The sequence below is a fragment of the Silurus aristotelis genome (genome assembly GCF_946808225.1).
Source record: "Silurus aristotelis genome assembly, chromosome: 21".
Classification (NCBI taxonomy): Eukaryota; Metazoa; Chordata; class Actinopteri; order Siluriformes; family Siluridae; genus Silurus; species Silurus aristotelis.
The window spans coordinates 18,253,420-18,269,239 of NC_139594.1; the positions used below are offsets into that span (position 1 = coordinate 18,253,420).

The 15,820-nt window shown below is 38.9% G+C and overlaps 1 protein-coding gene across 1 annotated transcript; it reads right to left on the bottom strand.

Annotated features, from left to right (window-relative positions):
• Positions 1–129: 129 nt before the first annotated feature.
• Positions 130–15,619, bottom strand: klhl7 (kelch-like family member 7). Its single transcript, XM_083523645.1, has 11 exons — positions 15,358–15,619; positions 11,186–11,288; positions 10,935–11,028; positions 8,020–8,144; positions 7,167–7,342; positions 5,930–6,104; positions 5,552–5,694; positions 4,606–4,846; positions 2,694–2,895; positions 1,289–1,386; positions 130–1,178 (listed from the first exon to the last, which is right to left on the bottom strand). The coding sequence occupies exons 1-11, from the start codon at positions 15,490–15,492 to the stop codon at positions 820–822; spliced, it is 1,851 nt and encodes a 616-aa protein (XP_083379771.1). The 5' UTR covers positions 15,493–15,619; the 3' UTR covers positions 130–819.
• Positions 15,620–15,820: the final 201 nt, after the last annotated feature.

Genomic DNA, 15,820 nt, shown 5'->3' on the forward strand with positions numbered 1-15,820 from the left:
CAAATCAAATCGTAATACAGGTGAATCGTATCGGTAGCTGCTTCATATCTGTGCATGTGTGTTTTAATGTGTATTCTTACCTCTACAAATCCCGGCATCTTGAAATCTATTATCCGTGTACACGAGAAATGAGCAAAATTGCATGAATTTTATTAAATGTACAAAGTTTTCCATCAGTTTTCCTAATAAATGGGCCTGTACTATATATTCATACACCAGAAAAAAAGATAATGATCGCGTCCTCTCTTTTAACGTGCAGGATTACGCAAAAGTCCAGAAATACTGTAATAAAAAGATAAAGTATGTAAAAAAAATAAAAAGAAAATAATAAAAGAAAATGAGTCCTGCTGTACCATACTGACTACGAAACGCAGTGAACAGTTAAAACAAAACAAAACAAATTTAGTTTGACCTCCGTTTACCGTTAAAACTATTCTACAGCCTCTTTTATCACATTTTTATGTGACTCTATTGCTTGTTTCCTTTTCTTAGATTTTTTTTGTTCTTGGAGAAATATCGTTTAAAAAAAAGTAACATACAATTAACAGTTTAATAAAACTTAGGGTGGTGTTTTTCCCCTCAGGACTTGTTTTTGCCACATACTGTATGTTAATAAAAACAACAACAAAAAAAAACCCAGCATGTTGCTATAAACAAGCAAAAACAAAAGCCACAATAGAAACACAAAACTAGGAGGAAAAACATCTCAAGGAGAAGCCACTACACAAATACCTCCTCGGCTTTTCAATTAAAAAACACAACCTGACAAATAAAAACGTTTGTACAACAAATACACAAAGCTCTAGTCCAGATTCAATCTCAGCATTGTCCATGTGCTGTAGGAGCCGAGGATGTTGAAGTGGACGCGGATGATGATGACGATGATGGTTCGTGGAAGGAGCTCATTTCCTCCTCGTTGGCTCCGCAGGTGTCTACCACGCAGATGAGGCAGCTGGTGACGGGGAAGGCTCGCTCTTTACTCGACATGGCCCATTTGTCTGCGTCCGTGTAGTACTCCATGATATGACCCAGTCGGCCCACTCCCTGAAATCCAGCCAGCACGTAGATGACCGAGCCCACGGCCGCGCACTTCACCGTTACGCCTCTCCACGGCATCGGCGACGCCATTTTCCACTCGTTACTGAATATTTCATAATACTCCACTGAGTCCAGGCCCCCTGCAGGAGGCAAAAAAATGGTCATGGTATCTGAGAACATCTAACCAATGCATGACATCTCAGATTTTTCCAATCTTCCAGCAGCTAGCGTTTGTGTAGAGGAAACATACCGAGGCCGTTCTGTCCGCCCACAGCGTAGATCCTCGAGTTGACCACCACCAGACCGTGGTTCTTCCTGGCCTCCCTCATGCCACACAGCACTCTCCATCTGAGAGTGGAGGAGAAGAGGAGGGAGCACAACGATTCATTATGCAACCTTTCCTAACCAATCTGATGCGATGATGATGAAGTGTAAAGGCGCGGAGATAAGATAAGGGCAATACTGTTTTAGACCTATAAAATCAAACGCATGTTAACGAGCTGGTGCTGAAAATCCCTAGAGGTAAGTGTAGATTCATTCCCAATCAAATTCCAGCTTATATTAATGCTCTGGTTTACATGTAAACAACATGCATTTATGGCGTCTGGAATTATGCCGTTATCCAGCGCGACTTACGTTTATACCCCTGGTAAGCTATCGGTCTCGCTTATAAGGCCGTACAGTGGCGAATTGGTGGTCCTGGGATTTAAACTCACGACCTTCCTATAAGAAGTCCACGGCCTCAAACACTAAGCGACGATACGCGATACGCATCACGTTACAGGGGTTGAGATACGACATTGTGATACGATATATATTCTGATATTACTTATTTTAGGAATAGGATATAATTTTAGGAAAGCTAAACCGCACACAACCGTATTCAAACCTTAGCAAAAACAATATAGTTAGACACCTAACATAAAGTGGAATTAAAGATGAGGATGAATGTATTATATTATTATTAGTAGGCTTGTAGTAGGAGCATGATCCGAGCGCTAACTAGTGTTTTACTAAAGTTACAATCCTAGAGAGGAAAGAAAGACTATTATGACTATTAGACTCTATTGGTAGAGTCTAACAGTCTGTTCAGAGATAAGAATACTGCTGTCGATCAGAAACTCAAAATGAAACAACTGCCATTGATTTTGTTCGTTAAATATCGATATTGCGTTTTTGAGAATCAATACAGTATCGGCCAACAAAATATCGCGATACTCACATGTTGCTGTTTTGTTACACCCCTACGTTATAAACACAAAACAACTAGTACTATACAATCAGTTACAAAGTAAAAAACAAATAACTTGGTAAAACGCTGGACTGATTAAAGAACCGTCACAAAAAAGAAAAACAATAACAGTCACACTACTCCACTTCTTTACTCATTATTAGGTCATTTAACCTAACAGTCATGTATAATCTGGATTATATTCTTCAATGGTATTTAATGAAAGAAATGCATTTAAATAAAAGAGTTTGAACCCAATGCATATAATCAGATTCAACTATACTTATATTTAACCAAAAAAGTAAAATCACACTCAGACTTGCCAAATGAAAAGAAACCAAAAACACACCATGAAGGTCCTCAGGGCAGCGCCTAGAAGCCACTGTATGTGTATGAGGTCAGGGTGCGAGACATGTGTCCTTACTCTTCAGTGATGGGGTCATACACTTCGCAGTTGTTGAGGACTCGGCCCGATACGTTGTTCCCCAGACTCCCTCCGCATACGTAGATCAGACCATTGGCTTCCACTGAGCCGTGGCTGCAGCGATGTTGGAGCATGCCGGGTTTGTTCTGCCACGTCTCCGTCCGAGTGTCGTAGCACTCAAACAGGTTGAGTGCAGAGCTTCCTATAACAGGTTAGACAGTGTGTTGGTGTTTCATTAAGCAATAATATATATTGCTGGATAGGAAAATGTGAATGAAGTCAAATAAAAGATTATAGATTATAAGTAAAACGGATGCGTTCAGGCCAGAAATGCTAGTAACAATAGAACTAGAGGTCGACCGATTAATCGGTTTTGCCGGTTAATCAGCACCAAGAGTCGATTTCTGGAACTATCCGCAGAAATCCAAACAGATAGTTTTTCCGCCTTCCGGCCCGCTGTCATCACAAGAGCGGCCTCTAGAGGTGAATAACTAATGCAACATGCTGTTTGTTTTTACACACGAGACTGCGCGCTGCACGGAGAGCGCTATAGTATATTTATTATTTATTCATTTATTGAATATATCATTTATATTTTATTTAGCACATTTTCGTAAATCAGTACTGTTTTTATATATTAAGTTTTTGGTAATGAAGTTCGGTTCTATTTTACATGGAGTGTTAGGTTTTTTTTTTATCCAGTATCTATTTTGATGAATGGATTAATCAGTTGATCAGGTGATTAATCGGTTATCGGCAAGTACGATCCAACCTAGCGATCGGTATCAGTAAAATCTACTCTCGGTCGACCTCTAATAAACCACACCACGATTACGTAATGAAAAACGCTTTTTCTGTTATGTTGAAAATGAAGTGGTGAAAACAAGAAAGAAATAATGATTATGATGCATGTCCTCTTATGATGTCCATAGATGTGTGATTACAATTAATGAAGTCATCTCTGCTCCGCTATACCTATAAACAAAAAAGATCTAAGAATGGAGTTGAATTGAATTCTGCTATAAAAAAAGGGACCTGCTAATGCATTATATAATTGGATCGCTCAAGTGGACTTGTAAACTACTTATAAACTATCCCTGTGTATTTCTGCACACCTTCTGCAAGATATACATTCCCCTTATTCTCCTCCAGCTTTCATATTTTTATAAAAATCCCTTCTGCAAATGTCCTATATTTAAACGATAGAGATAGATAGATACTTTATTAATCCCAATAAGCTGAATACATATTCATATAAAATAAATAAATAATAATATAATAAGTAATATATTATAACAAATAAATAATATTAATACATATTCATAATCATTTATTTAATATATAAAAGGACTTCTAGACACAATTGTAAATACTTATAACTTTATGTCTCATTATAACATTTTTTCTCCTTTTTTGACTTTACTGTTTCACATTGTTCAATATTTATTTTGTAATATTTGCTGTACTTTCCTGCAGTTTGTCTGGAGCCTCACTTAAGAATTTCATTACAAACTGTCACATGAAACTTGAAAAGAGTTCAGGCAGGGTGGAGTGGGTGGAGAAGAGTGATAGCAGGAGTGATTGGTGATAGTAGGGTATCTGTGAGAGTGAAGGGAAAAGTTTATAGGACTGTGGTGAGACCTGAGATGTTGTATGGATTAGAGACAGTGGCATTGAGTAAAAGACAGAAGGTGGAGCTGGAGGTAGCAGAGCTGAAGATGCTCGATGACAGGATTAGGAGAATGCTGATATTGGAGGAAAAGAAAGAGGCCAAGGAGGAGGTTTATGGATGTGGTGAGGAAAGATGTGCAGATGTAAAGGACAGAGTGATATTGATACAAACGATCAGCTGGGGAGACCCCTAACGGGGAAAAAACATCAGCCACGTTTTTCACTTCCTCTCCAAACTCACCCACTTCGGAGCCACCTGAGGTGTAGATCTTGCCCTTGGATGCGCAGGCTGCCAGACTGTCCCTAGGGTTTGGGGGACCGAGTTTGGAATACCAACTGTCCTTTACCACGTTATAACAGTCCATTCTTTTAATAGGGAAAAGCTGTGATCCTCCCAGGATGTAGACCACGTTGTCCCAGAAAACAGCCGCAGCGTCGCGCCGTTTCTCAAACGGGCAGCGGATATCGGTCCAGCTGTAGTCCTGAAAGGGCCAGAAAGAACAAAGACTTACACAAGAGAATGTTAAGAACCAGCATGTGACATGATAGTGTTAAAATCTTTGTTTGTCATTTAATACGACATAGTTTGCAGAGGAGGGGAAATGATTTTTTGTTGTAAAAAATTTAAATAAAAAAAAATAAATAAAAAATGCAATGATTTGCAAATCTCAAATTCATATTCCATTCACAATAAAACAAACAAACAAAAGAAAAACATATCAAATGGTTAAACTCTGAATATATACAATTTGAAGTGAAAGATAAGGAACTAAGGTGACTAGTTGCTGAAGTTTTGAAGTTGCTGAACGTTGTTCCATACAAGTCTGATACAGGATTCTAGCTGCTCAACAGTTCTGGGTATCCTTTGTTGTATTTTTCATTTCATGATGAGGCAAAATGTCTTTAAATGGTGAAAGGTCTAGACTGTAGACAGGCCAGTTCAGCACCCGGACTCTTCTACTACAAAGTCATGCTATTGTGATAGATGCAGTATGTAGTTAGCATTTTCTTGCTCAAATATTTAAGGCCTTTTCTTTTTTTTAAGAGGGAACATCTGTTGCTCTAAAACCTGTCTATTACGTTCAGCATTGATGGAGCCTTTCCAAATGTGCAAGCTGCCCATTCCACAGACACTAATGCACTCCCATACCAGCAGAGATGCAGCTTTTTAAACCGATAGTATGCACCTTGGGGTTGAAGTAGCGGCAGGACAGCGGCTGCGAGCCGCCGAACAGTGCGATGCGGAAATCATGTTTCTTGCGCCGTGGACGACTGCTTTCACCCAGTTCCTCTCTGTCCTCAGGTGAGAGAAGATGGTACCGCATTCCACCTGAACCCCACACACATGCACAAAAAACAGGAAAGACACCTTACACATCAACCAGCATTTCATCATGACATCATTGCCCTTGTCTGAACGATTAAGATGCTTTTGGGAAACTCAATCAGGAATCTGTAATTCTAAGGAATATTCGTGCTATTTAAATATTATATTCCTATTATAGCTGCTAATTATATCCTCGAAAGAATTTGTAATTGAATGTTCATGGCATTCAGAGACTCACAGATAACCATTTTGAGGCACTCGGGATTGTCCTGGATGAGAGGCTCGGCCTGGACCGTCTTACTCAGGAAGTTTTTGGACACGAGCGGGAAGCGCACTTTGCTCAGTATGTCCACGATGTACTTCTGCCGATTCAGCACGTCATACTTTAACCACCGCACGGCAGCGTCGTAGATCTACAGGGAGTACAGACGTTTTTACAGTTACAAATGTGCATGAATTCATGAGCTCATTAAGCTTTGAATTCCTTTATCCTGGAATTTTTCACATCTGGGTGGGTCGTATATATAAAAACAAGTGGTGGAACACGTATTCGATGTGAACTGTTTCAGTACAGGACTCTCGGCGCGGAACATGTGTGAACCCAATGCCATCCTTGTTACACATCCCTCACAAACATTATAAGCAGGGGACCGCAAGTTTCTCGCACTTTACCCTGTCACCGTGGCTACTAGATCAGTACCGGAAACACGATTTGTACTGCATATGTGGGAAATCGCTGCCTTGTTTCTTTTGCCTTTTTGGTCCAGCTTCAAGAATTTCTCGGAATAAAAGACAACAATTACGCATATCGAGGGAGAGAATAAATGAAGTATAGAAGGGATGAATTAATATGTAAATAAATATATTGACTTAATAAAATAAATAATTATCTTGTGTGTTTCTTAAATAAAGACATTTGTTAAAGAATGCTGAAATAAATTAATAATAATAATAATAATAATATATAGTTAAGTAGATCATATCTTTAAAAAATGAAAAAAATGAAATATAAAATAAACACACACACACACACACACACACACACACACACACACACACACACACACACACACACACACACACACACACACACATATATTACCCACCTGGGGTCTAAGAAATGTAAACTATTTCATACAATTTTTTACATGTATTACATTTTAATTAAACAATTTAATGTGCAAATAATAATTGATTAATAAATTTAAATATAATTAATTTGATTTATTCTATTTTATTGTTATATATTTAATTTTATTTATTTAAACCAAGCAGGCATTTTATAAAACCTTTTTTTTTTTTTCAAGTAAACAGTTGATGTTCACAAATCTTAATAATAATAAATATATAAAAAAGCAATCTTTTTAACTGAACCTTGACTTTAAATACGAGGTACGGATATTTGTGTACTGTTACACCACTAATAGAAACCACAGGTTAGACTGACACTATGATGTGCTAGACCTCTTGGTCACCTGGTCTTCAGCTCTGACGGTCAGCGTGTCCTGGTGAAGCAGATGTGTGACCTGCTTCACATCCAGCTGCAGGAACTCGTCCAGTTTGTACACGTCCGTGAAGTGCTGGTAGATGAACTCGTCTGCTGCAGTCTTCAGCTCGGGACAGTGCAGACACTCTGCCAATGCGCTGATACCTGTAGGGATTCATGCCGAGATATTTCGGGTTTAATTCAGTGGTGACTGTGAGCTCCCAGATATGGATGGAGGAAGAAACCTTGAGAGGAACCAGCTTCAAAAGGGAACCCAACATATAGATATACATTCTCATAGTTCTTTATTTGCTCATAGATCTCTAAGCTGTTTATGTGGACCATCCTCAGCTGCCCAAAGTGGTCTCTAATTGAAGAGGTTTTTATGGATCAGGTGGCTCCAAAAAGAAGAAAGAGACATGATCACTGGTCACTGGTACCTCAATTCAAACAGTCCTTCCTGTCCCCTATGCCGTATTTTCCATACTGTACAACCGGGTGTTAAATTCTTGATTCTTATAGGTCAGAAAAAGTAGATTCTTTTTTTTTTAATCAGAAGCTGTAAGAGTCCCCCCAGTCCTGTCCACTTGGTTTCTCCCAGTTCACAGATGTTAGACTAATTAATTCATAATTCAAATGTCCACTAGATAAAAGATGATACTGAACATTGTCATGGCACCTCCAACATTGCAGTAACAATGAGTTTGATAAAGAACCACATATGCCTGGAAAAATCAGGTGTCCCGATACTTTTGCCGATGCAGTGTTTTTTTATTCTGGGCAATTGTCCATACTGGAATTCTTACACATTCGTCTGGAATTCTTGAAAAGGAATTACTTACCAAGGCAGTTAGTCGCGTCCACTTGCTCTTTCAGAAAATCCACACACATTTTCTTTACTGGCTCTACCTGGTACTGGTTAGCGGCATTCAGTAGAGACTGGACGTTGTTGCTGTTGACAGAGATGCTGAAGAAATAAAGAAGAAAAAAAAGAAAAGAAAGAAAAGAAGTTGAGAGTCTTCATGTCTTGGTATGTCATATTGCGTTTTGGATCTGTAGGCTTTTAACCAAAACTCCAGTATTGTCGCCAACAGACAGACAGAAAAACAGATATATATTCGGACAGACATACAGGCAAAACGGACAGATAGAAAGACAAATACAAATAGTGACAGACATCTAGCATTAATTGTTGGTTAATATTCATTTTAATAATCATAAAGACTCCTTAAGAACAGCAGTTGTGTTCATTCTAAATTCAGTAGGAATTAATGTTATAGGACCCACTCATAGTGGTGTGCGCACTTTAGATTTAATATTAAAATTTGGATTCGATATATATAAAAAAAAAAGAGTCATAATTCCACTGTCTATTTCAGATTATTACCTCATCTCTTTAAAAATCTGCCTCAGTCATAGCATAAGTACTTCACCACGATACAGTGTTCAGCGTACATATGCATATGAGTTTCTCAAAAAGTAAAAGCACTGCACTAACATGCAAACGGTCGAACGGTAGTAATGATTTCCAATAATAACATCAGGCAAAAAAGTCCAGATGATTAATATAAATCTGAACTACTTTATAAGTAATTCTATGGATAGAACTCTAATTATAACAATTAATTACAAAGTTTTACTTCTATTTAAGAGAATGACTTAATTTCATTTATTTTATCATCAAGATCATCAACTTGTGTGCTCGACCCCTTACCTACAAGTTTCTTCAAACAGATAATTCCTAAAATAATTTGATCTGTTCTAAAAATGATAAACTCTTCCATCAGCACTGGTTATGTATCTTAATCCTTTAAACTGCAGTTATCAACCCCTAATTAAGAAACCTGAACTTGACCCTTGTCAGCTGTCCAACTGTAGGCCAATATCAAACCTCCCCATTTTCTCCATGATTCTAAAAAAGGTTGTAGCACAGCAGTTCTGCTCACATCTACTGAGGATAACATATTTAAAATGTATCAGTCAGGATTTAGGCCTCATCATAGCACATGCTGATTAAGGTGGTAAACAACCTGTTAATGGGTTTACCTCTGATCAGGGTTTTGTCTCTTTACTTGTTTTGCCCTTTGCGACCTTAGTGCAGCTTTTGACACCATTGATCACACTATACTGCTTGCTAGACTAGAAAATGCTGTTGGAATAAAGGGAACAGCTCTCTCCTGGCTTAGGTCTTATTTGACTATCAGTTTGTTGAGGTAAATAGTGAGTTCACCACACTCTCTGAGGTTAAGTTTGGTGTTCCGCAAGTATCTGTCTTAGGCCCACTGCTTTTCTCTTTATATATGCTGCCTCTGGGTTAAATTATACATACACATGGTATTCGCTTTCATTGCTGTGCTGATGATACACAGTTGTATATTTCAGCAAAGCCAGATGAGAGAGATCAGCTTAACAATGTTTAGGAGTGTGTAAAGGACATTATACATTGGATGCTTGATAAGATCTGGAGGGATCCAGGGTTTGTTGACGGTGGTGTGGTGGGTCGTCTCTTATACCAGAGATCCCTCATGTCTGTGCTACCTTCTGGTTCTCCCTTTTAGTTATGTTGCCATAGCGAGTCCTGTCGGAGTCCAAACTGCACAGTGACATTAACATTCATACAACAATAAGGACACATAATAATCCATATACTTCTCTTCCTGTCACCCCTCTTCTCTCTCTCTCTCTCTCTCTCTCTCTCTCTCTCTCTCTCTCTCTCTCTCTCTCTAAGTTGAACATTCTCCTGAGGTTCCAGTGACCACTGTTCCTGCCCCTCTGCCCTCCTCGGATCTGCCCACTTCGTCCAAGTCTGCCTCTGGATAGTGTTCTCTTCGAATGAAGGCCACTCTGTGCAGCTTGGGACGGTTTCTCATCAACGCTTTGGGGATCCATAAAATTCCAGAGTAAGAACAGGAGCTTTGAGGATGGATTTGGACTGCAGTTTATGTCAACAGTCTGCTACATTGACTCAAGACTACAGTTTGCATCACCATCACTGTACCCAGCAACATCCTTATATGTCCTAATAAATGGACATTCGGTGCAACCCAGATGAGGATGGGTTCCTCTCAAGGTTTCTTCCTTATGCCATTTCGGGGAGTTTTTCCTTTACCACATTCACCAGTCACCAGGCTCACTAATCAGGGACAAACTTACACTTAAAGAATTTCTTTTTATCACCACATTATCTGTGTAAAGCTGCTTTGAGACAATGTTCATTGTTAAAAGCACTATACAAATAAAAATGAATTGAATTAAATATAGACAGATAGACAGACAGAAAGACAGACAGTCAGACAGACAGACAGACAGACACACAGACACACAGAGGGACAGATACAGACATACAGATAGACAGAATCACCCAGAATGGCATGATGAATATAGGCAGTAAATAAATTAAGAACACTGATTCACCGGGTTTTGTGATGAAGTCAGAAAGACTTCAGAATGTAGAAGATCTCCTGCTACAGAACTCTGACCTCAACCGTTTTGAACACCTTTGGGATAAAAGTAAACAATGACCTGCTACATCAGGCCTCACCTATATCAGTACCTGTGGCTAAATGAGCACTTAAGCACACTTTAAAATCTAATGAAAAATCTTTCCAGAAGAGTGTAAGATATTAAAACAGCAAATGGCCACAAAATGTGGAGTTGGATGCCTTTTTTCAGACTGATAATTCTGATGTTGACTAGTAACACTTTGTCCATGGTGCTGATTTGATAATCAGTATAAAGAATCTATTCCTTTTATTACCGGGCTGTGTAGATAAATTCCACAAGCAGCTCAATGATCTCAGGCTCTGCACCTCCGAGCTCCACCTCATGGTTTGTGGCCTCCATCATGTTCGCTGTAAGAGAGACAGAGACGATAACATTTATGTTAGATGTCTTTTCTGGCTTGTGACCCAAACCGGTAAAACGATTCTGCTGGATTCATCAATTGGTGATAAAATGCACCACTAATAAACACTGCATCTGCATTACAATGTGAACATAAATAGTTACTGGTAAACATGAGGTTGAAGAAGTGGCTCGCAGCAGCCAGGACCACTCTGTGTGCCAGGATGTGTTTCCCCTGAACCACCAGGATAACATCACACAGGATTCCCTAAACAGTTAGGAAAGTTACTGTAGTCAATCCTGATATACATTATTATATTCATAAATTCTGTAAGATACCATTAAAACCTACAGAACTATCCTGCTGCATAATCTTATATCATTTTATATCTACTGGTGGTCTATGTGAATATACAAATATACAAATATATATATATATATATATATATATATATATATATATATATATATATATATATATATATATATATATATATAAACACATCTATCTATCTATCTATCTATCTATCTATCTATCTATCTATCTATCTATCTATCTATCTATCTATCTATCTATCTATCTAGTATTTAGACAGACAGACAGACAGACAGACAGGCGATAGATAGATAGATAGATAGATAGATAGATAGATAGATAGATAGATAGATAGATAGATAGATAGATAGACACAGAAAGATAGAAACACAGACAGAAACACAGACAGATCGATAGATAGATAAACAGACAGACAGACAGATAGAAACACAGACAGAAAGATAGACAGATAGATAGATAGATAAACATACAGATAGACAGACAGATAAAAAACAGACAGACAGACGGACAGATAGATAGATAGATAGATAGATAGATAGATAGATAGATAGATAGATAGATAGATAGATAGATAGATAGATAGATAGATAGATAGATAGATACACAGACAGAAATATAGACAGGTAGATAGATAAACAGACAGACAGACAGACAGACAGACAGACAGATAGATAGATAGACAGACAGACAGACAGATAGAAACACAGACAGAAACACAGACAGATCAATAGATAGATAAACAGACAGACAGACAGATAGAAACACAGACAGAAAGATAGACAGATAGATAGATAGATAAACATACAGATAGACAGACAGATAAAAAACAGACAGACAGACAGACAGACAGACAGACAGACAGACAGACAGACAGACAGATAGATAGATAGATAGAAACACAGACAGAAATATAGACAGGTAGATAGATAAACAGACAGACAGACAGACAGACAGACAGACAGACAGACAGACAGACAGATAGATAGACAGACAGATAGATAGATAGATAGATAGATAGATAGATAGATAGATAGATAGATAGATAGATAGATAGATAGATAGAAACACAGACAGAAATAGACAGGTAGATAGATAAACAGACAGATAGACAGACAGACAAACAGACCGACAGACAGACTGACAGACAGACAGACAGACAGACAGATAGATAGATAGAAACACAGACAGAAATATAGACAGGTAGATTGATAAACAGACAGATAGACAGACAGACAGATAGATAAACAGACCGACAGACAGATAGACAGACAGACAGATACACAGATAGAAATATAGACAGGTAGATAGATAAACAGACAGACAGACAGACAGACAGATAGACAGACAGACAGATAGAAACACAGACAGAAAGATAGACAGACAGATAGATAGATAGATAAACATACAGATAGACAGACAGATAAAAAACAGACAGACAGACAGACAGACAGACAGACAGATAGATAGATAGATAGATAGATAGATAGATAGATAGATAGATAGATAGATAGATAGATAGATAGACAGACAGAAATATAGACAGGTAGATAGATAAACAGACAGACAGACAGATAGATAGATAGATAGATAGATAAATAGATAGATAGATAGATAGATAGATAGATAGATAGATAGATAGATAGATAGATAGATAGATAGATAGATAGATAGATAGAAACACAGACAGAAATAGACAGGTAGATAGATAAACAGACAGATAGACAGACAGACAAACAGACCGACAGACCGACAGACAGACAGACAGACAGACAGATAGATAGATAGATAGATAGAAACACAGACAGAAATATAGACAGGTAGATAGATAAACAGACAGATAGACAGACAGACAAACAGACCGACAGACCGACAGACAGACAGACAGACAGATAGATAGATAGATAGAAACACAGACAGAAATATAGACAGGTAGATAGATAAACAGACAGATAGACAGACAGACAGATAGATAAACAGACCGACAGACAGATAGACAGACAGACAGATACACAGATAGAAATATAGACAGGTAGATAGATAAACAGACAGATAGACAGACAGACAGATAGATAAACAGACCGACAGACAGATAGACAGACAGACAGATACACAGATAGAAATATAGACAGGTAAACAGACAGACATACAGTGGGTACAGAAAGTATTCAGACCCCCTTAAATTTTCACTCTTTGTTATATTGCAGCCATTTGCTAAAATCATTTAAGTTCATTTCTTTCCCTCATTAATGTACACATAGCCCCCCAGTCATTAGGGTTGCACAAGCCTTAGTGCCGGTCCCAAACCCGGATAAATGGGGAGGGTTGCGTTAGGAAGGGCATCCAGCGTAAAAACACGTGCCAAATCAAACATGCGGATGGTCCGCTGTGGCGACCCCTAATGGGAAAAGCTGAAAGAAAGTTTGTTTTATTAAAAAAGAAAAACTGAAATATCACATAGTCCTAAGTATTCAGACCCTTTGCTGATACTCATATATTTAACTCAGGTGCTATCTATTTCTTCTGATCATACTTGAGATGGTTCTACACCTTCATTTGAGTCCAGTTGTGTTTTATTATACTGATTGGACTTGATTAGGAAAGCCACACACCTGTCTATATAAGACCTTCCAGATCACAATGCATGTCAGCGCAAATGAGAATCATGAGGTCAAAGGAACTGCCTGAAGAGCTCAGAGACAGAATTGTGGCAAGGCACAGATCTGGCCAAGGTTACAAAAAAATTTCTGCTGCACTTAAGGTTCCTAAGAGAACAGTGGCCTCCATAATCCTCTAATGGAAGATGTTTGGGACGACCAGAAACCTTCCTAGAGCTGGCCATCCGGCCAAAATGAGCTATCGGGGGAGAAGAGCCTTGGTGAGAGAGGTAAAGAAGAACCCAAAGATCACTGTGGCTAAGCTCCAGAGATGCAGTCGGGAGATGGGAGAAAGTTGTAGAAAGTCAACCATCACTGCAGCCCTCCACCAGTCGGTGCCCCGACCGAAGCCTCTCCTCAGTGCAAGACACATGAAAGCCCGCATGGAGTTTGCTAAAAGACACGTGAAGGACTCCAAGATGGTGAGAAATAAGATTTTCTGGTCTGATGAGACCAAGATAGAACTTTTTGGCCTTAATTCCAGGTGGTATGTGTGGAGAAAACCAGGTACTGCTCATCACCTGTCCAATACAGTCCCAACAGTGAAGCATGGTGGTGGCAGCATCATGCTGTGGGGGTGTTTTTCAGCTGCAGGGACAGGACGACTGGTTACAATTGAGGGAAAGATGAATGCGGCCAAGTACAGGGATATCCTGGACAAAAACCTTCTCCAGAGTGCTCTGGACCTCAGACTGGGCCGAAGGTTTATCTTCCAACAAGACAATGACCCTAAGCACACAGCTAAAATAACGATGGAGTGGCTTCACAACAACTCCGTGACTGTTCTTGAATGGCCCAGCCAGAGCCCTGACTTAAACCCAATTGAGCATCTCTGGAGAGACCTAAAAATGGCTGTCCACCAACGTTTACCATCCAACCTGACAGAACTGGAGAGGACCTGCAAGGAGGAATGGCAGAGGATCCCCAAATCCAGGTGTGAAAGACTTGTTGCATCTTTCCCAAAAAAGACTCCTGGCTGTATTAGATCAAAAGGGGGCTTCTACTAAATACTGAGCAAAGGGTCTGAATACTTAGGACCATGTGATATTTCAGTTTTTCTTTTTTAATAAATCTGCAACAATGTCAACAATTCTGTGTTTTTCTGTCAGTATGGGGTGCTGTGTGTACATTCATGAGGAAGAAGAATAACCCTAAATGATTTTAGCAAATGGCTGCAATATAACAAAGAGTGAAAAATGTAAGGGGGTCTGAATACTTTCCGTACCCACTGTATATAAAGCCTGATTAAAATCGCCCCTTTAGTACAGTAAAGCGCGGAGTTATGACGTCATCGCCTACAATCTGAATTACTGAATAAAATTCCGAAAGCTATAAAGGTCTCCTACCTGTTTCCTCAAATTATTCATCATTCCCATTATACTAGACAGAAATCTATATTCCTCCTTAGATGCAATTTTCTTTTCGGATTTCTTTTTAGAGCCAGAAGGTTTCTCGCAGGTGGAGGAGGCCATCCTGTCCATCTCCTGACCAGATCACACCACTCCACAAGACTCCACACCACACACTGACTCAGGAGGAACCGAGAACCACCACCACCACCACCAACAACAACAAACACCACAACCTCCTACATCCTACTCACTGCGCCCAGCCTGCCTGTCAAAATAAAAGTTCTGTCAACAAATTTAAAGCCCACTTCATGTTAGCAAACAATTAGAAAAAACAATCAGGATGTTTCCCAAAAAAATAATCTTCAGTTCCATCATGTAGGGAAAATATAAAAATTACCTGGTCAATGCAGCTCAGGAGAACAAAAGAGTATTGCAATACATTATATAGACGACAGAG

Bases quoted from the DNA above. Each gene is read 5' to 3' on its own strand.
- klhl7 (XM_083523645.1), bottom strand. From the start codon at position 15,492: ATGGACAGGATGGCCTCCTCCACCTGCGAGAAACCTTCTGGCTCTAAA. The intron at 11,029-11,185 runs GTAACTATTTAT...TCTCTCTTACAG, and splicing joins CTTCAACCTCATGTTTACCA to CGAACATGATGGAGGCCACA. The intron at 5,695-5,929 runs GTGAGTCTCTGA...TGTGGGGTTCAG, and splicing joins GTGCCTCAAAATGGTTATCT to GTGGAATGCGGTACCATCTT.